The 22,753-nt window shown below is 39.3% G+C and overlaps 1 protein-coding gene across 1 annotated transcript in view; it reads right to left on the bottom strand.

Moving 5' to 3' along the window:
* Positions 1 to 12,526, bottom strand: part of PRKAR2B (protein kinase cAMP-dependent type II regulatory subunit beta) — a 110,063-nt gene extending 97,537 nt beyond the window's left edge. Inside the window, exon 1 of the mRNA XM_024558493.3 lies at positions 11,946 to 12,526. Within this exon, the coding sequence (XP_024414261.1) occupies positions 11,946 to 12,255 (310 nt within the window). The 5' untranslated portion in view covers positions 12,256 to 12,526. The remainder of the gene's footprint in view (positions 1 to 11,945) is intronic.
* Between the last annotated feature and the right edge of the window lie 10,227 nt (positions 12,527 to 22,753).

Here is a 22,753-nt window from a genome sequence, read left to right as displayed (position 1 = left end):
ATTTTTTTCAAAAGACAAAAAAGGGGAGATAATGAAAAGTCTCCCACCTAACCAGAGGTCATCTCCAGAGACATTCTTCCTGAGAGAGATGCTCCATGAAACTGCATTTCTTTTAAACTTCTTTAAGCTTAGATTTTCTTCTAATTCCAACTGGCATTTCCACGCTTTCGTGATTCTTAAAAACCTGTAATATGATATGATTCTTTTTGTCCATACTCAGAATTTGCATGAAGAATACTGGTATTCTATAATCTAGGTTGGAGTTCAAGGGGAAGACAGGAATGCAAATTTAAGGCCTGGATCTTCCCTACTATGGTTCTGGTTTTATTTCCTTTTTTAAAAAATAGGATTTCCTGTATTCTTCCAAACTGCTATTGAGTCAAACAACTTACCTAATGAACGTCCATTTAAAAAAGCATGCGCACACACAGTGCCCTGCCCATGGGCAGGTCCTTTGTCACCTAACAGCTTAAATCAGGAAACCAGAGGTCCTACCGTGCTGTCTTGTATGTTAGTAGAGTTCTGAGCTGTGTTGTGTTGTTTGGTGCTGTGATCTACAAAATGGGTTCATGCACCCCAAGCAGAGTATAGGGCAATCCTTTGAAGTATAAAAAAACTAGAACTTGTTTACCATTATTTTTTATTTTCAATATCTATATTCGGGGAAGCTTTATCACCTGCATAATAAACTAATACACTGGTACATGTATAAAATTCACAAATACCTATTGGGAATGCATATTCAAATATATTTTGCTAATGATGGTACATAATCCAAAAAGTTGAGAATTAAAACAGTTCAGTATATGAGGTGCTGTTCCTAAAAATAAACAGTCTCTTGAGTTTCTAAAGTACTATTTTAAGTGCTAACTTGAGTGTAACAGACAGAGAAAAACTATAAAACAGACAGCAAATGCTGGACTAGACTGCAAATTTTGAGAAAGAAAAGTAGGTAGCTTACTTTTTGATATGTGGTTCTTTTCAACCACGTTACCCTGTAAGAACTGCTGAAAATGAAGTGTGCATACTGTGCTTAAGGAGATGGGCTCTGAATTAAGACTCTGAATTAAGAATTAGCGGCATTTTTTCAAGGTTTGTGGGAGGCACACAACACACAAGAGCATGAACACCCAATCATCAGTTTGTAAGTGGCATTTTTTCAATGTCTCGTGCTTAAGCAGTCAAAATGTTAACAATTATTAAATAAAAAGAATATCATTTAACAAATATTAGCTTTCTACAGTAACTGAAATGAAGCAGCTGAGTCATGTTTTAATTTGGAGAATCTTTGGAATGATGCTTTTGGGATCTAACTGAAATGTATTTAAACAAATGGAAGCTTTTATCCTCTTTTTTTTTTTTAATCCAAAAAAATCCCCTTAATATCACTGCCATGAACTGTTTTCTCTTGGAACAGCTAATGTAATGTCAGTCCCTAGCCAAACGGATACCGGAATAACTGTATACAGTATATCTTCTTGGCTTCACTTTTATGTGGAACATGTGTTTATATTTTGACCTCGTCTTTTTTTTAAATACAGAAACATTTTTAAACAGCAGCAACTGCAATGAATTTTTCTTAGTTTCCAAACATTAAGCTACACATGGCAGAGCCTATTGCTGAAACATTTATAAATGTTACACCAACTGTGTTTATATATCTGATTTTTTTAGATTGTTTTGTTTTCATGTAAGTCATGACCTACAAACTTTAGATCAAATTCTTTCCACAAAATAACTACATAATGGAACAGTCTGAGTCATTTTGAATTTCCAAAACACAAAACTCACCCATAAAAAATAAAGAGAATGACTGGCATCATAGTGAAATTTTTGTACAGGGTTCTGTGATGATCCCGACCACACCTAAATGGTGCATGTGAGAGCAGGACAATAAGAACAGGCTCAAGAATACGATGATAATAATTCATCTAACTCAGAAAAATCACTACATTCTTTTTACTTTTCAATTGTCTCTTCTTAAGTAATACAAAAACAAAGTCTAATATGAGATTTCATTGTAAGGAAAAAAAATCAAACTGAAAAAAAATGGTAATTCAGGAGTTCCGGCCAAGGTGGAGGCACAGGTAGACAGGCTTCACTTCCTCACACAACCAAAAGAAAGATAACAACCAATTTATAAACAAAAAACAACCACGCTCTGGCTGGTGTAGCTCAGTGGGTTGAGTGCCAGCCTGTGAACCAAGGGATCACTGGTTCGATTCCCAGTCAGGGCACATGCCTGGGTTGTGGGCCAGGTCCCCAGTAGGGGGCATGAGAGAGGCAACCACACACTGATGTATCTCTTCATTTCTTTCTCCTTCCCTTCCCTTCCCCTCTCCATAAAAATAAATAAAGTCTTAAAAAAAAATCCAGAACTGCCAGAAAATCAAACTATATGGAAGTGTGACACCCAACCAAGCAACTAAAGAAACATGCATCCAGACCTGCAGGAGGGGTGGAGACAGGAGGCTGGGGCAGAGAGGACGCGCAACAATGTAGCGGCTGGCAGACGGGAGCGGGTGAGGTGGCAGTGGGTGAACTGAGACCCACATTCCTGTGTGGATACATCAGGAGGAACAACTGGGGAGTGAGACAGACCACAGCAACCTACGGTTCTACAGGAAACTAAAGCCTCAAAAACTCTGGCTGTAAAAACCTGTGGGGGTTGCAGTAGTGGGAAAAACTCCCAGTCTCATAGGCTAGTCCACTGGAGAGACCTACAGGGTCCTAGAACATACACAAACCCACCCACCCAGGAATCAGCACCAAAAGGGCCCAATTTACTTGAGGGCTGAAAGCCTGCCAAAGAGCTGAGTAAGCAGCACTGTCCCCTGTTGGACCCCTCCGCCACAAACAGCACCACAACGCAAAGAAGGTTGCCATCATGGGTTGTCCTGCCCTGAAGTATACCCAAGGCTCTGCCTCTTACAACCAATAGGTGCGCCGAGACAAAAAAATATGACCCAAATGAAAAAAACAGATCAAAACTCCAGAAAAAGAACTAAGCAATGAGGAGATAGCCAACCTATCAGATACACTGGTAATCAGGATGCTCACAGAATTGGTTGAGTATGGCCGCAAAATAAAGGAAGAAATGAAAGCAAACAAAGTGAAATAAAGGAAAATGTACAAGGAACCAACAGTGATGGGAAGGAAACCAGGACTCAAATCAACGATTTGGAACAGAAGAACACATTAACATTCAACCAGAACAGAATGAAGAAATAAGAATTCAAAAAAATGAAGAGAGGCTTAAAAACCTCTGGGACAACTTTAAACGTTCCAATATCCGAATCATAGGGGTACCACAAGGAGAAGAGGAAGAGCAAGAAATTGAACATTTACTTGAAAAATATAATGAAGGAAAACTTCCCCTATCTGGTGAAGGAACTAGATATGCAAGTCCAGAATGCTCAGAGAGTCCCAAAGAAATTGGATCCAAGAAGAAACACAACAAGGCATATCATAATTACATTAGCCAAAGTTAAAGAGAAGGAGAGAATCTTAAAAGCTGCAAGAGAAAAGGAGACAGTTACCTATGCAGGCGTTCCCATAACTCTCGGCTGATTTCTCAAAAGAAAACTTACAGGCAAGAAGGGGCTGGCAAGAAGTATTCAAAGTCATGAAAGGCAAGGACCTACATCCAAGATTACTGTATCCAGCAAAGCTATCATTTACAATGGAAGGGCAGATAAAGTGTTCCCAGATAAGGTCAAGTCAAAGGAGTTCATCATCACTAAGCCCTATTATATGAAATGTTAAAGGGACTTATCTAAGAAAAAGAAGATCAAAAAAAGATCAAGAACATTAAAATGACAAGAAACTCATAACCATCAACAATTGAACCTATAAAACAAAAACAAAAACTAAGCAAACTAGAATAGGAACTGGACCACAGACATGAAGATTACATGGAGGGTTATCAGTGGGGAGGTGGAGAGGGGAGAATGGGGGGGGGAAAGGTACAGGGAATAAGAAGCATAAATGGTAGGTACAAAACAGGGGGAAGTTAAGAACAGTACAGGAAATGGAGAAGCCAAAGAATTTATATGTACAATCCATGGACATGAACTAAGGGGGCGTGGGGAATGCTGGCAGGAGCGTGGTGCAAGGAGGAGGAGTATTAAGGGGAGAAATAATGGGACTGTAATAATGTAAACAGTAAAATATACATTAAAAAAATGGTAATTCCGAAGGCAAAAATACAAAAATACTTCTATTTGGCCTAGCCCAGCAATTTTCAACCTTTCTCATCTCATGGTACACATTAACTAATTACCAAAATTGCAAGGCACACCAAAAAGATATTATATTTTATGCTGATGCAACCAAAAAAAAAAATACGTGTAATTTTGATTCACTCATACCTGACAGCTATTGTTGTTGGCTGTTTTCGTTTTTCTAATTTGACGTTCTAAGGGGAAAAAAGGTCAGTGCCCTTGACTAAATAGTGAAGTATTGCATGTTTTAAAGTTTTTTGTGGCATGCCAGTTGAAAATCTCTGGCCTAATCTTTTATACCTTAAACCTTATATATCACCTTGATAGAAAACAGAAAGAATTCATAATATGTAAGTTAACATACATAGCACTCAAAATGTCAGTGTAGTTCTAAGTAGAAGAAGACCAAAAGCAATTAAATTTGGATAAGGAACTTCTCCGGCTCTCAGCTGCTCCACCTATTAGAAGAAATAGATTATGTACACTATCTACGAGACAGTCTCTGACAAAAGGATTGATTCTTAAGAAGTCTAGAGATAGAACACTTAAGAGAATAATTTTTTTTCTTAAAAAAAATGGAGGAGTTGGTTCTCAAAAATTTCTGCAGTGAGTTGATGAGTGAATCAGCATAACATCCTATCTTCCAACATTCACATATTCCTTCTCCAGGCCTCAGCCCCTTTCTGGTACCACGTGACTCTCGACACTAAGAAAGTAGACTCTGCATTCAGTTACTCAAAATCTCCTTAACTGAACTCCTCACTTTCAAATAGTACATCAATCCAACCTCTGCCATAGGCCTGCTCTACTGATTACTCTCATTAAAAGACTTCATGGGTTACAGCCCCAGCTGGTGTAGCTCAGTTGGTTGAGTGTCATCCAGTAAACTGAAAAGTCGTGGGTTTGATATCCAGTCATGGCACATGCCTAGGTTGTGGGTTCAGTCCTGGTTTGGTCCCAGTCCAGAAGTGAACAAGAGGTAAGGGATCGATCGATGTTTGCCCCCCTCACATTGATGTTTCTCTGCCTCCATTCCCCTCTCTCTAAAATCAATAAGCATGTCCTCGGGTGAGGATATATAAAAAAAGTCACCTAATGGCTTACAATTTAACTTCTTATTGATCAATTCAAGTATCTGTTGTTAGTATTTACACAGTTTAAAAAGAAACATTGGTTTTTTTGACACAGTTATGAACAAAATCTTGACAGCTGCCAATTTACTGGAATCTATGAAATGAGATTTGCAACCATAAATAACCATTAACTATTTACTCCAGTCCCACCCAGACACAGCACATCACTGTACGAGCAACCCAAAAAGAAAACTTGTAACCATCACATTAAGTGATGGCTAAACAGTCTGATTTTTAAGATAAGTAGACACACGGAAGGACCCAATGCTTTACTTTTGTTTGGGTGTTTTCATTCTATGCCCTCCTTTCCTAAAGCCTAAAATAAAAGATGGATAAGAGTTTGAAAAAGGACACTATTTCAAGTACTTTGATTTTCTAAGTTCAATACTAAAGCAATCCGCTGAATATTACTATAAAAATTAATAATGTTCTTAACTGTCTACTTTTAGAAAATCGTAATCACCATCTATAACTCAAACTATTTTTAAAATTTCTAATAGTATTGTTTTATGCTCATAAATAAAATAATGGCTTCAATGTTTTAGCCGTCTGTCATAAATGATGTAATCCATTTCAAGAGGATTTAAAACTACCACGTAAATTTCTAATACCCAAAGACCATTAAGTCTCATTATTACAAAATCCTGGGCTGGGCTCTTGGCTACAAGTTATGAGTTGAAAGGATGTGGGGTGTGGGGTTTTTTGTTTTTGTTTTTCTACTGTGCAACACAACTGCACATTAAACCCCAAGGAGAACTCTCATAAACTTATCTCCTACTTTGTATCTCTAAAAAGTGCAAACGCTAGATTCATTTCCCCCAAATACAATAAAATTACTATTCTGCAAGAAAATTTTACACTTCTGTAAGATTTCATGTTAATGAGATAATTTGTTTAACATGCAACCAACATTTGGTGAATGCACTGTGCCACGGGCCTTACAAATATTAACCCATTTATGTCTGTAACAACTTTATAAGTTAGGTAATATTATTATAGTAACATGTCAACATGCCTAACACAGCACTTCATACATAAAAGAAAACAAATGTTGCCTGAAAACCTGACTTTCATAAACATTATTCAAACTGATTAAATGTATTTAAGAAGTTATTGATATATTAAGACATTTTAACTTTTAGTCACTTGCTTAAGATAACTCCAACAACCAAAATTTCTTCAGTACTGTGCTGACAGCTACATGTAGGAGGAGGCAAGAGCTGACAATTGGTTGCTTTGTCTCATAATAATCTCGTCACCATAGAGAGAGCAAGTTCTTATATAAGGGCACACAGAAGTGAGCCTAATAAATTAGCTAAAGCAACAATTGTTTAAAGTGATGATTACTCTCTACACTCTCCCGCTATCAGCTGGGTCGTGAACTCAACAGATGAACATATTTCTTACCCCCAGCATGAGCACAGGGAGAACATTTTCACAGCAGAGTCTTGAGAAGTCAGTCCATCTATTGCCCTTACCGCTTTTCCATCATCTCATTTTAGGAAGACCACATAAACCAGGTCACCAGAGGAGTTTCTGACTTTCACTCTTCAAGTTAGAATGAGGCTTTAGTTCTTCTAATTCTGTCTCTAACAGATATTTGCTCATAATCAACTAAGAAAACATTTTCAGAAACATGACTATTCTTCCCAACTCTCCTTCAACCATTTCTTCTCACAAGGGACAGCTGTTCTCTAAGTCTCCCACTGCCACAACCACCACCACGAGCTCCGACTTCCCAATATTTTGCGTGGTTTTGAGGATCCCTTTAAACTGTAAAAAGTCAACAGTAGATACGATTCTCCAACAAAAATCTGACATTGCTCAAAGTTCAGAGGATTAAGTCATAATTTTTACATGGTAAATTTCTTTTGATATACCTCTGACATGCTTGCTTATTAGATATGGTTCTACATTTTGGCCTGTTTATCCACTTTGAATTCTACATCTTTTTCTTCTATAATACAGAAAATTACAGTACTTCCTCCATAGTTTATATTAGTTTATTTTTTCTTCCAGGTTGATTATTTTTCATATACAATATGTATAACTTATGTTTCTCTGGCCACTTGTCTATTTATCAGGGTACTTTCAAATTTTATTTAAAGTCATAATTTTAGCAATTTCACTGAATTATTGAGCAACAAAAGATCTCACAATGATGCCTATATAAAAGCACTACAAGTATTCTCTGCTTTTCAAAAGTTCATGTTACACCACTTTGACAAAACACCTGTATTAGTGCATATCTGTTTTTGCTAACTGAAAAAAAATCCAAAGAGGATTTTCATGTTTATGAAAAAGGGCGAAAGGTAAAAACAATGTTCAGCATTTGTTTTCTAGCAAGCCACGTAGAGGTAGTACGTGCCCTGAGCAGCAAGAGTGGCACTACTTTTACTTTGTTAGTGTTATTTTTAGGTTTTACGTGCTACTTGGCATTGTTTGGTGGGTTATTTGGGGGGTCAAAAATTTTCCATATAAATTAATGGTACAGTTGACTCTTGCACATCATAGGTTTGAATGAGTCCATTTATATGCAGAATATTTTCAGTAAATACTGTAAATTTATTTTCTCTTCCTTGTGATTTTCTTAGTAACTTTCTTTTATCTAGTTTACTTTAAGGATACACTATACAATACATATAACAAAAATATATGTTGATCGACTGTTTATATTATCAGTAGGCTTTTAGTCAACAACAGGCTATCAGTAGTTCTGGGGGTGTCAAAAGTTACACATGGATGTTTGACTGCACAAGGGGTTGGCATCTCTAATGCCCACCACCACCCCTTCTTCCTGTTGTTCAAGGGTCAACTGTAATTGCTTTTTCATTTTATGAAAGATTTCATAGGAACACTATACTTTCATATGGGGAAAACCTGTAATTGCTATAGATTCCACTACAAACTGTAACTCTAAACCTTTCTAATAAATTCCAAACTGTAACTTTAAACCTTTCTAATAAATTCCAAACTGTGACTTTAAACCTTTCTAATAAATTCCAAGCCTGGGAACACTACCTTTTCAGAAGTGATAGACCAAGCTTCATTCACTTCTATAGGATGGGAAAGAGGGACGCAAGGTCTCCATTATAGCTTCTTTCAGGATGTCAGAAGTTCCCTAAAAGGGGATTACTACATGCCATTATTACTCTAACAACTAAAAATTGCCTTTTTGACTAGAATTGACAGCAAACAGAAAATAGAAATCAGAAGTGACAAAATTAAAACAAAATAGGAGAGGAATAGGAAAGCAGAAGAGTAAAGACCACCTTCACCCACCTATTTCACCTGGTGCCATCGATGGTCATGCTACTAGACCTGGGCTGGCGTTTTTGATTCCATCACCAGACTAAGATGTCAATGTCACACGCCTGTGAGTCAATAGGCACCAGTTTCATGGTCAAAAACTTGCCTATTTGCCCATTCTCTCATAAATACCAGTACTTGTCCTAAAAGGATTCATGAAAATGGGTATGAACCAATCAATGCAATTTTATCACCATTACTGAGGAAAACAACAAGAAAACCTGACCGGTGAGTCAGCCCATACCACACATGTAATTTAGGAAGAGCTCCCCGATAGGCTTGGGTTAGAGAGATGTAAGAAAACAGGCTCTGCTACTCACTGGCCCTGTGTATAACCTTGGAGAAGTGACTTTTTATAGAGATAAACCACATTAAGATAGAGCTCACATTAAGATTGACATTTTTTTACGTCAAGGTAGAGCTTGACATTAAAAAAATGCTCAAGTGATGCCAGCCCTCACTGCCTTCCAGAGGTACAAGCTGTGAGTGAAGAGCACAGGGATGGAGCCAAGCCCACCTGTGTTGCAATTCTGGTTTTGCAGCATGCTGGCTGTGAAATAGTGAGCAAACGACAGTCATCTTTCTCATAAAGGTAGGATAATGAATTGAAGCATTTAGCTAGTGCCTAGCATACACCAAATGTCAATAAATGGCAGCTACTTTTTAATTGTTAATACAAGAAAGAGATTATTATTCTTATCACTGTTTATCAATGTTTCTCCAAGAGCAGTCCGTGAACGATGAGTATCAAAAAGACCTGGCAAGTCTGGAAGAAAAAAAAAAACATGTCCCTAGAATGGTACCTAGGAATATTCATTTCTGAATCGAACTTCCTTGAGATGCACACTAAAATTTAAGAATCACTGATCCAGCTGGCTTTGTGTTGTGTCACAAAGTAAGACTTATCTTCCAGTACTTCTTTTCTTTGCTAGGAGAATTATCAAGTAACTGATTTGGTTTTTGCTTTTTTTTTTTTAATATATCTGGGCACTGTTTTGGACCTGACATTGAATAGACAGGCTCACTCCTACTTTGTTTTCCAATAGCTTTACTCTGAATTTTTTCCCCTCTCTGACGAGAAGTTGGCAAACTATGGCCTTGGTCTATGGCCAATTTTGTACAGCCCCAACCCCCAGAGGAACACATGTTCAAAGGGTTGTTTAAAAAATAGAATATGCGATAGAGCCCAAATGTGGCTCACAAAGTCTAAATAAAGTATTTACTGCTTGAACCTTTACAAAAGTTTGCCGGCCACTAGCAGCCTGGACATGTTTTTAAACTCCAAGTCTCCACACAATTTATTTTTTTTAAAGGAGAGGATTAAAACAGAAAATATTCTAGTAGACATTTTCTACTGCACCTAGAAGAGGGAAGTACCACTGCCAAAGTCTCTGATGTTTTGTGTGTGTGTGTGTGTACTGGGTAATGATCCAATTGTATTTGGCTGAAATCAAAAAAGTTTTAAGTCATTGAAGGTGGTATAATTGGTTAATGAGTATTTATTAAAACTCACACTGAGTAATTTTTATAATAAGGGTGCCTTAGAGAATATAAAACCATAAAAAATGATCCCTGCTGTTTAGTAGTAACTTATTTTTTCATTGCAAAATAGAAATGAAATTGCTCTGTGTATAATATACGTGGCTGCAAAGGAAAACTGGAATTATCAATGCCAAGTACTTCAAAAGCATTATACAAACAAAATATTTTATACTAAATTGTATTGAGCACATACAGGTTCTTTAACAACTCCCTTGGTTCCCAGTTCCCTTCAACCTTGGAAACAATTCTTTTTTCCTTTGTGTGTGTGCATGTGCACATGTATGCACATGTGTGAGTGTGTTGGGAGCATAAAAAGAAATAACATTAGATGCCTCTGTCCTTTGGTGATCCATTAACGGCTTCTCCTCATTTATTTAAAATAGGTATTCTTTTATCCTTTTCTTGTTTCTAGTAAGAAAATTATTTGATTAAATTCGTATACAAAAAAATTTAAGACTGATTTACAATTTTTAAGTAATCTTTCCCTTTATCTTCACAGAGCACTAATTTCCAGCGACTTTGTGATTGTTTTGAACAAGCTAAAAATACATTAATTTTATAATATAGTTCAACAACTTTGCAAAGAAACACCTTCCCAGGTACACACACACAAGAAGATGACACTTGAAAATGTTTTCATTATATGAGATGCACTGCAGGCACACAAGCCACAAGTAGTGTAAAAAATAAAAGCTGCTGCAATGCTGAATGCATGTTTGCCTTATACCTGCACAGTGCACACGATGTTGTTTTAGCTTGGGATGCCATAAAGATGGGACTCATGCATTTGTGTAAACACAGGAGGCTGTAAATGTGGGTGTGTGCTAGGGAAAGAGGGTTGTAAGCAGAAGGGGTGGGGCTTGCCAGGAGCAGCTATTTGAGAAAATTCCTTTTTCTTTCCCATTCATTCTTTCTAGCTTCAGTGTCTAGCAGTCTTTGCAATTACTCACTGGCTTTTCATTGTAAAGACAACTAACAAGCTTTTAAAACTTCCTACAGTGTTTTTCAAACACTTATTTTTAAACGGCTCCAAATCACTCAATATTTGTTTTATATAAAAAACAAACTATTAGCCCTTTTCCTCATTCCAAAGATCCCCCGTACGTCACAGGTTAAAAAGGATCCTTTGTTGTGTGTCCAAAAATAACACAACGCAGCATTGGTAAACTGGAAAACAAGGGATTACTTTTTTTTTCCAAGAATGTCAAAGCTATTACCACAAATTTTGTTCTGCCCCAATTTCATGCTCCTTTTAGAGAATTTCCACTCCTAACAACAAAGCCAATCCAATCGAACACCCCTCGCATTTTCGCTTTGGACACTCCATTAATAAACATAAGGGCTGAAAGAGGATGCCAAGCGGGCCAGTTTTCTTTATGCACAATGGTATCCGTCCAAAGCAATATCTCCAGCACAGTGAAAGTTGTCTTGCAGATGCCCACCCCCCACTGGCCGTCCTCTGCCTCACAGCCCAGGACCGGTGGGGCAGACGGGCAGAGAACCCTTACCTTTCAGCTCCCCACTCCAGAGGAGGGGACGAGGAGAAAGGCATGACAAGAAAGCAGAGTAGGAAGGTGGGCGAATAGGAGAGTCAGAAATGGATGCTGAGGGGGTGGGCGAAATGGGAAGGTAGGGAAGGTGGATAATGCAGGGAGAAGTGGGTGAGCAAGGCTGCGGAATTCAAGAATACAGGAGAAAGGCGGTGGGGAGAGGGGGCGGGCAGGGGGTCAGTCCTCACCGTTAAACGCCCCTGTTTCCGTGGCCTCCTCCTCCTCTTCCTGCTCCCCGTTCTCGGAGTCGGTGTGCATGGGCTCCTCAGCAAAGTTGACCCCCTTGCTGGGGGTTCCGCCCCCAGCGGCGGCGCCCGCGTCCCCCCAGGTCCTGCCCTCATGGCCGGAGCGCGCGGCGCCTTTGCGCTCGTTTTCCTGCTGCAGACGCGTGAAGTGCTGCAGCGCGAACTCCAGCAGGTCCGCGGGCTGGTGTCTCAGCACCTCCACCGTGAAACCCTGCAGCAGCTCCGTCAGTCCCGCCGGAATCTCGATGCTCATCCTGCCTTCCGGGCGGCGGGCGCCTGCGCGCCGCCCTCGCCCCCTCCCCGGACAAGCCTCTGGCCCCGCGGCCGCCCACCTAGCGCGGAGGGTGCTGGAGGCGCTGCCCGCTGCGAGTGCGGCGCAGTGGGCCTCGGCGGCCGGGCGGGCCCAGCACGCGGCTGCTCGGTGCGGCGGCGGTAGCTGAGCGAGCGCGGCCCCGGGAGGGCTGGCTGCATCTCCGGCTCCTCCCGCTCCCGCCGCGGCCGCTTCTCTCCCCCGCCCGGACCGCCCCGCCCCCACCCCTCCGCAGAGCGCGGGAGGGAGCTCCCGAGTGCGCCCACGTGACCCCCGGAAACCATGGTAACCCAGTCGGCGGGCGGGTTTGCGGGGAACGCGGCTCCCGCGCGCGGCCGAGGCGTGGGGCCTCCACTCCACAGTACCCGGGGTTGTACCTCCCATAACCAGCCTCGCCTGGGCGTCCACCCGTCCGCACGCTCCGGGCGGTCGGGCCGCAGGGCCGAATTCTCACCTGTCTTTCACCAGGGGGAACCCTCGCTGGTGCCACGAGGTTTGCCCTGAAACTTAAGCCCTCATCTCGGTAGCGGCATTTTTTTTTTCCCGAGAATCTACTTGCATTCGTAATTGTTTGTAATGTGTTTTGTTTAAAGTCATAGAGTGATACTGGTTCTCTTTGAATAAAGAAAAAATGTTTGTGACACCTTCCATTTTCTTTCACCACATTTTATCCAGCCTTTCTCCATCCATCCTGGATATTATGTTTTGCTTTAATGATACTATTCCATTTCCCACCCTATGCATTTACTACTACTTACTGAGATAAATGCACCGTTTATTGCGAGGAACCTATCAAAGTTAGTGGATACCTTTCAAATAGGATAGTGCAGGAGCTGGAATAAAATGTCATGGTCAGGACAGATGGTCCTAAAGCAGGAAAAGCTTTACTTGATTAGACTCTTCTTGTTTATTTTAAAACTTTCCCGTAGGCCTTGCATGATTTTGAATATCTTCAAAAATAAGAATACTTCAATATAAAGAGAAATGGAATTAGAGATGTGTTCTTTCAAAATAGAAGTCTTGACTTTGAAATGAAGCCAATTCTGCAAATGTTTACAGTTTTGAATTATAAAACTGTTTTTTTGCCAATTAAATGCTATTTAAAAACATGTCGTTTTCTACAATGGCCACCATATTATTGTAAATAAAATATCAGAAGAGCAAGCTAACTTATTCTGAGTTATCTTTTCTACATGACTCAGAGACTAGGGACTAGAAATCAAATTGTAACAAAATAGTCCCTTTTATAAAAAATACTTATTGATATTAACCTTTTTTAATAATCCAACTTGAATTCACTCAAGGGTGAGTGTTTTCTCTATTTCCATTTCTTTTCAGTCTCATAGTAGTGTTTTTAATATAGTAATGTACTTCTACTTGTGTCAAGCATTTTAAGAAGTAAGCTTTTATTAAATACTATACCATGCTCCTCACTGCATGGCCCACAATATTTGTCAAACTCTAACCAAGTTAGCATTATTATCTTTATAACTCTAGTAATTTAAGACAAATCTGCATCATCTGTGTTTATTCATGATGTTTTTTATTAAGATTAGCATTGTTTGCATGTGGCAGAAAGTGCACAATACAGTAGCTTAAATACGATAGCTTATTTCCCTATAATGTAAAATGTAAGCAGTTCAGTACTGTCAATGGTGGCTCCATGATCATCAGGCACCCAGGCTCCTTCCAGCCCCTTGCTCTATAATTCTCAATTTGTGGCCCAAAATTACTGCTACATCTTCAGTCATCTCATCTGTATTTCAGCCAAGAGGAAAATGGAAAAGAGAAGGGAACTTGCTCCCAACTCCCCCACCACACACACCCCGTCTCTAAGGACACTTCCAGGAAGTTTAACACACCTAGTACTCTTATATCCTCTTGACCAGAACTTAGTCAAAATGGCCACATCTATGGTGTGACAAATTGCATTTCCAAAGGTGGCTGCAAAATATCTCCTGTTTCATGTGTGCTTCTACCTTGTAACTGTGCCACTCCCCTATCAAGAGTTGGAGTCTTAATTCCCCTCTTAGGAATCTGAATGGGCTTGTGACGGTGTCGATAGAAGTTACTCCAGTATGACAGAGACTGCCAGTGCTGTGATTCCCTGTCTGAAATCCTGACCCACAGAATCTGTGAGCATAATAAAAAGGTTGTTTTAAGCCTCCAAGTTTTGGGGTAATTATTTTACACAGCAATAACAACTAAAACACATGGCTAAAAGGAAAGTTGGGGAATGCAATCTTTATTGTGAGCAATCATGTGCCAAGTAAACATTTGGAGATTAAGAAGAACGAATTCTGTGAACAATAATGGGTGTCTGTCACAATGCTTACCACCCCTTCCCACAGAAATGGCAGGAGAAAATCCACTCCTTTCCAAACATTTACAATAGCCGTGTTTCAAAGTAGCTTCCTGCTTCGTGTTTCAAAATGTGTTTAGTCCTTTTTGTGGATTTACTATATGAGGTATGGTGGATGGCTCTGTCATCAAATACACTGCCAGGGCCATGTGGCTGTCATTTCTTTATGGGAATAGAAGTGAGTCAAGCATGAAATGCATAATTGGATTAGGTGACCTATATGGTCTCTCCCATGCTGTGATATTGTACAATAGTATGATATTAAAAGAAGACCTGTTGGATTTAAAATATCTTGGCAAACAGTTCTCTTATAACAATATTCATTTGCATTAATTCTTAAATCAATAACCATCACCTGAAAAAGTAAAGCTCGATCCTGATATTCCTATTATGTTAATATTGTTCTCAGAACGAACGTTCACTTTTCAAATCATAGTCTGGCTTTTATTCACTACCACATAACCATTTTGGTAATGTTGTATGATTTTCTTTGCTTTCGTTTTCAGAACATTTCCTTTTGATCCTTGGAATGCAGTGACAGTGGCTTATGGGGACTATTTATCTTCAAATTCTTTAAAAGAACATCACTGGTATTGATTCTTTGGTTGTTGATTTACAAAGCAATCTGCATTACTTTCTCAGAAAATCAGAAGCAATTGCAAAAGAACTCCCAAGAGTTCAGCATTGCAATAAAATAAGAGTGCTACCAAATTTGTTTTCACACCTGGGAAATTTAAGAAGTATTGGACAGAGACATCAATTTGTTTATATGCCGCTGCCAAAACAGGCCAATAGCATGGACAAATCAATAGTCTGGGCAAGCTTCACAATGGATAATAATAACTATGATCAATCAATCATACAACATTTCTTATCAAAATTTAAGATGTACCCTGATCAAGTGTCTTTGTACAAGAAATATGTATCCACTCAAGGAGGAAAAAAGGGCAAATTGAAAGGACACAGGCACTGTGCTTGCACAGGGTCCACTGTGGCCATCACTGTCAGTTTATATACCTTAGCAGTTCATCATTGACTACCGCTTGGGTGGCTCTGATTGATATTATCCAGAGACAGAATCCAGTGAGTTGGTCTTGACCATCAGTGGATTGGCTGGCCTTGAGTGAGAGGCTCTCTCCTGGCTCAGTCAGTGTGGCCAGTGGAGTGCAGGATGAGGAAGTGGTCAGGTTTATAAATACATGACAAGACCAGCTTCTTCAGCAGAAAGGAAAGTGCAGAACATGGGCACTGCATGTGGTACAGGCACCACGCAACGTATCTGCTGAAAGATGGTCTTATAAAATTAAAGAGACCCTAAGAAACAACAGAGAATATATCCTTAAATAGTCCGTTTTGTAAGTAGGATATGGCTTTCCTATTAAGGACTAGGTTGGACTCACAACTTTGTCTCTGCTTCCTAAAATTCCACTAAAATGGTGGCTAAAGGAATGGGGAAATAAAACTGTAAACTCGTAAGGGCAAAAGAACAAGAGAACCATAATAAAATTTAAAATAATAAAAATTTAAAATTATTCAACCTTAAAAAGGAAGGAAATTCTGATATATGCTACAACATGGATGAGCCTTGAGGATATTACGCTAAGTAAAATTAAGCCAGTCAAAAAAGACAAATACTGTATGATTCCACTTACATGAGATATCTAGAGTAGTCAAAATTTTTAGAAACAGAAAGTAGAATGGTGGTGGCTAGCAGCTGAGGGGAGGGGGAAATGAAGGGTTGTTTAATGGGTAAAGAGTTTCAGTTTTGCAAGATGAAAGAATTCTGGAATTGGATACAAAACAGCGTAAATATACTTAATACTACTGAACTATAGACTTAATCATCTTAAAAATGATTAAGATGGTACACTTTGTTATGTGTATTTTCCCACAATTTAAAATTTTAAAAAATGTTTTAATTACAAAAGAAAAAACAGGAGAAAAGACAAGAGCAGATGAGAATTGTCTACTAGAATTTTGGAACCAACTTAGCAAACTAGAGAATGCTGGAACCTAAGCTTGGGTGAGGGCTCAGTGAGAGAAAGCCAGCATGAAGCGACATCACATCCGTATCACAGAGCGCAGAAGCACAGAATCTGGGGACGCCACTAAGAGGGATGAGCGAGCGAGGATTTGTGAAAAGTTTGAATGGGGAGCCAATAACTCCATCCACCCTCCAACCCCTCCTCTGTCCTGCAACTGCTCTCCTTCATGCCTAGCAGGAGATGGAGGAGTTGACCTTCTGTAGAGGTTTTCACAGCTGATTGTGGGGATAAGGGACTGTTTTGAAAAGAAAGGAATTGATTCCAATTTGTTGAACTACTTGTCAGTGGCCTTTTTCCTCCACTGGACTCCCAAATTTCTGAGAACCAGATTCATACCCTTCCAAGCAGGAAATCAGAGGGACTCCTCTCTAGGGAACTAACCAGCAGAAGAGACAAGAAGTACAGATGCTGATATCTAAGGTTGAAAAGCCCAGCTCTCTTGCTTTTCACCCTATTTTGAAGTTCACCAGTCAGTAACCACTACCACCTCCACACACTTCATAAACATGAATATAGGTAAGAATCACCAGGTGTCCAGTAAAAACTTTTAGTATGAAAGATTGGGACCAAAAAGAAAAGTACCTCAGAGAAATAAAATACTTTAATATCCTCAGATATACAATAATAACAGCAATAAAGATATTAATTAACATTTACTTATCAGATACGACTCAGAACACCTAATGTCTATTACCTCATTTAATGTTCACAAAAACTCTATAAGATGTATATATCATTACACTACAGATTAATAAACCAAAGCACAGAGAGGTTAAATAATTGGTCCAAGACCACATAGCTCACAAGTGGTACTGGGATAGGACCCCAGGCAGTCTGGCTGTTCAGCCACTGTTCTATATTTGGAGTGAATAAGAATTAACTGTTAGAAATTTAAACTATGATTATACAAATATCTATAAAAAGGTTCAAAATAAAGTCAAGGAAATTTATCAGAAAATAGAACAAAAGAAAATATCTAGAAAATGGCAGAGAAAAATAACAACAAAGAAAGCTCAATGTGAACTCAAGAAAAACAATAAGAAATGGAGAAAATTGTTTAAAAGATCATACAGGAATTTTTTCCAGAATTGAAGTATATAGATTTCTAGACTGGAGGAGCCTGTGGACAGGCCCTTGAAGCAACAAATAAAAACACCCTCACCAACCCTATAATACTGAAATTTTAGAACGCTACCATAAGCAGAAGAGCATAAAAGCTCAGAAAATCATCAGACTTCTTGTTAATAGCGCTGGAAGCTAGAAGACAATGGAACGATATCTTCAAAATGCTGAGGGAAAATTATTTCCAACCCAGAATTCTGCATGCAGCAAAATAAAGGTAGATAAAGATATTTTCAGATATGTCAAGTTTTAGGTAGTACAAACTCCCATTATCTTTTCTCAAGATTCTTAAGTTTTATCAAAATAAGGAACAAAACTCAGAAATAGGGATATATAGGATCCAGTAAGAAGAAGAGAACTGACGTGCTCCCACCACATCAACCAGCCGACCTGTACCTGTATACCTGTACTTCTGCCTACTAATTCAGATGTCTGTGTTCCGTCTACCTGTGCTCCATCCTGGTCCCTCCTCACGGAAATTGCTTCTGCAGTCCCCATCTCTTTCTTGTGTCATTGTTTCCCTTTCAACTGAACCACTCAGTTGCACACAGATTCTAGGGGACCCGGACTCATGACCCCTGTTATTCAGGGCTTGTAGAATCTCCTCCTCTGAATGTGATTAGTCCCTGTTACTTCTATCCAATAAAATATGACAAAGGTGAGGAGATTTTGCAGATGAATTAAGGTCCTAAAGCAATTGATTTTGAGTCAGTACAAAATGAGTTTATCCAGGGCTTGGCTTAATCAGCTGAAAACCCTTTAAAGAGGGACGGGACCTCCCTGAGGGGAAAGAGCCTCCTTGCTGGCAGCCCTGTTAAGGAGGCCAAAGTGAAATGCTTTTTCGCTTGATTTTCAGGATACTACTTTTTCTTGGTTCCTACCTCCCTGTACACGTCTTTGTAGTATTTTTGCTGGGTAGTAAAAAAGTCTTATCCTCTTGACCTTAAATGTTGAAGCACATTAAGTGCAGTGGCTTTAAAAACCATTTATGTGTAAATGATTCTCAAACTTATACCTCCAGATTTACCTCTCTGAACTCAAAAGTTTTATATTCGGCTCTCTTGAGATGATGTCTAACAGGCACCTCAGACTCAACCTGTCCAACACTGAACGCTCTATTACTACTTCCCCTTTATCCACAGATAAATGCCTAGAATATAGTGGCACTCAAAATTTATTGAGTAAAAAGATGGAAGGAGGGAGAAAGAAAGAAGAAGTTGGGGGGATGCGTGTAGAACAAAGGCTAAGGGAATCCTTAGGATAATGGTGAAGAAGGGCCTGGGAGAGCTATTCAGCAGGCTTAGAAATCATCAGGTCCAACTGAAGCAAGAAATCAAAGATATACAGAAGGATGTCCCTAAAGAAAAAGAAAGGTACTGATAAATTATCAAATATGTTTGATTATATTGCAAAAATCTACGCCTCTAGCACAGGGTTTGAGAAATGAATAAAAGATAAAAGATAATTCCAGAGAAAACTACACAATCGAAGAAAAACAGCACAGTCCACTCCAAGGAAAACAGAAGGTTGAACGAGAAAGGAAATAAAATCAAAGAACACTATGTAGCTTAGCCATAGGCAATATTTATGTCATTAAATCAAAACGACCAGTACTGATACCACGAAAAAGTGAGGTATGGTGACACAGGGCAGAAGAGGAGACAGGGAAGAGTGTACCTGTGTCTGCGTTGGGGAGCGTGGAATAAGAGCAGTAATATTCCAGCACAGGAAGTCAATAGAGACATCTGAATTGGAGAATCAAGGAATAGTAGCATATATATTATTTATGGTAGAAACGTGTCATTAAATAGCAAAAGAAATAGCTTAAATAATTGAAAGTGGTTGTTTCTGGGAAATGGAAACAAAATACATCACTGTGTTAAACTGAAGAGTATGAAGTTCTATAGCAGGTACTGTTACAGGCATCCCCACATTTCATTCACCTCTTTATTCTGGGGCTCAGGGGACCAGATAGCCAAGATTTTCCAGTCCCTATTTAGTGGGCTAAACATCTGGTAGAAAATTCTAAGCCTGCATCTTCAGATTCTACGAATTTTAGAAATCAGTTGTTCGTTAGACAAGTAGCACTTTTTACAGGGAAGGACCTTCCAAGTATTCATTCTCTAAATATTCTATTTATTGTACAATGTAACATAGTTTGATGTTTATGAAATTTTCCTTTGTGTTATAATTTCTTGTTCTATCAGTTATTCCTTTTATTGCTCCTCATTTTCTCTCTCCAATTTAGTCACTCCATTGTCACTTGTGAAATTCAAGAACCCAGATTCCAAGGTGTAGCCATCATCCTGATGGGAAAGAATGTTGCATTTTTGCTTTCAGTCCTCTTAAAGCTAACATGTGCTTTATCTGAAGAACAGTTTACCCTTTACCCTGCCTCAGAGTCATAGTGTCTTTTGTTTGTTGAACTGTATGATTTAATAATTTCTGTTTGCTTTTTTTTTTTGCCAACAGAAACAGATTACACATGTATCAAAGCAGAAGGGGACACAAGGGGTGTTTAAACTACATTTTATTCAACATTTTAAAGATTAACATTTTGTGTTTCTCAACTCTTACCGCTCAAATTCTAGAATGTGTAAAATAAGCACAGGTAAGCTGGGCATACATACCAAAAATAATGCTAGGTGTCATTTTGGGTAGACTTGTGTTTGTTTAGATCTTTTTGTGCATGAATGTTTTTATTCGTCCATGAGCAGTCTTTGGTGTTACTCCTCTGCAGATGACTCTAAAATGATTTAGACTTTTAATTCAGTCACCTTTCTTAACTACCAAATCCATAATTCCATTTACCTACTGGAAGCCTCTGGGTGGCTATGCTGCCAACACCTCAAATTCAATCACCAAACTTGTCAGAAACATAAAATTAAGCTCTGCCCCTTCAGAATTGTTCTTTTCCCTCTGCTCTCTATATCTATAAATAGCATCATAACACCTTCTAGTCAGAGGCTTAGACTCAGAGCCTCTGTTGACCTTTGCCTCTCACATCCCAAAGTGGATTAGTTGTCAAATCCTGTTGATTCTATTTCCATGGTGTCTTGCTGACATTCGTCGTCTCCATGCCATTCCTAATATCGCTGTCTGTGTTAGCATGCTCAGGCTGCCATACCATAATGCTGTGGAGTGGGTGGCCTAAACAACAGAAGTTTGTTTGCTCAGAGTTCTGGAGGCTAGGAGTCTGAGATGAAGGTGCCAGCTAGGTTCTGTTGAGAGCTCTCTTTCTGGCTTCTCACTGTGTCCTCACATGACTGACTCTCTCTCTCACTCTCTCTCCTTTTTATAAGACCACTGATCCTATTGGATTAGGACCCCACCTTTATGACCTCATCTAACCTTAATAACCCCATAAAACAGGGGTGTCAAACTCATTTTCACTGGGGGCCACATCAGCCTCGTGGTTGCCTTCAAAGGGCCAAATGTAACTTCAGGACTGTATCAATGTAACTACTCCTTAACAGTTAAGTGACAGCTCAGCGCTGCTGCCAGGTAGAAACAAAGTGTCAGCAAGATAAAACAAGGTGGAGGGCCGGATTCAGCTTGTGGGCCTTGTGGTTGCCACCTGTGCCACAAAAGCTCTATCTCCAAATACCGTCACATTGGGGATCAGGACTTCAACATTTGTTTTTGGGGGACACATTTCAGTGCACTGCACTGTAGCAGACTGGGTCTTCATCACTTCTGACGAGACTATGTCTTTGAATTAACCCTCCTGTCTCCAATCTTTCTCATTTGTAATTGCACATTATTTTGAGAACTCTTTTTCTAGGTGCATTTCTGTTTATGTCATTTTTTTAATGGAAATTCTTTTTTAAAAAGATTTTATTTATTTATTTTTTAGGGAGGGGAAGGAAGGGAGAAAGAGAGGAAGAGAAACATCAATGTGTGGTTGCCTCTCTCATGCCCTGCACTGGGGACCTGGCCTGGCCTGCAACCTAGACGTGTGCCCTGACTGGGAATCGAACTGGCAATCCTTTGGTTTGCAGATTGGCACTCAATCCACTGAGCCACACCAGCCAGGGCTGCTTATTTTATTTTTTGCTAACAAAAAAAAAGGCTTTATGATTCTTGGAGAATAAAGGCAAACCTCATTATCATGAAATTTAAAGACTTTGGTAATGTGATTCCAACCTAATTTCCCAGCTTTAGCTCAAAGTCCCCTTCATACTGTTTATACCATAGCCAAACTGGAACACTTGTCTTTCTCTTAAAGTGTGTTTCAGTTTCCTGCCTTCATGTGTTCGCCCCATTTAGAAACCTTCATGCATCTTCCTCAGTCAGAAATCTTACCTCTTGGTCGAATGTCACAGCATCATTTGGACTTCTTCGATCTCCTGGCCAGAAGTATTCCCTCCCTCTTTGGTGCATCCTTTTGTACTTGTATTATAACTTTTGGGTTTTTTTTGTGGAATTATGTGGTCTCCCTCTGGAAAATAATTTGCTGGGAGCATTGGGTCATGGCTCGGCTTGCACAGGGTGTAGCAGAGTCCTTGCAGAGCCTACTTCCAGCAGGCATTCAGTGAATATTTGTTTATATGACCCACGGATGTATTAATGGGATGATAATATTTCACAGTCAAGTGGACATAGATAGTATTTAGATTAGTGATTTTCAAGCTATGTTAATTGGAGTTATATTCAATTGCATACCTCAGTCTTTGACAAAATATTTTATTTCAAGAAAGGAGTTTGTTCTTAATATTTTAAACCATTGACCTTATGCAACTCCTTCATCTTGTAAATGAGAAAAATGAGGCCTAGTGGAAATTTAAAATGACATTCCCGCCAAAGGATTCCCAACTATTTATCAGCAAGATTCTGATATGTAAACTGTATCATCTGAAAATACATACTTGTGCCACAGCTTAGCAACTTCATCCTAAGATATTACCCTGCT

This window comes from Desmodus rotundus, chromosome 6, assembly GCF_022682495.2.
Source record: "Desmodus rotundus isolate HL8 chromosome 6, HLdesRot8A.1, whole genome shotgun sequence".
In the NCBI taxonomy this organism is placed as follows: Eukaryota; Metazoa; Chordata; class Mammalia; order Chiroptera; family Phyllostomidae; genus Desmodus; species Desmodus rotundus.
Note: the sequence above shows the minus strand (reverse complement) of the source record. Positions and strands in the feature narration are given on the sequence as shown.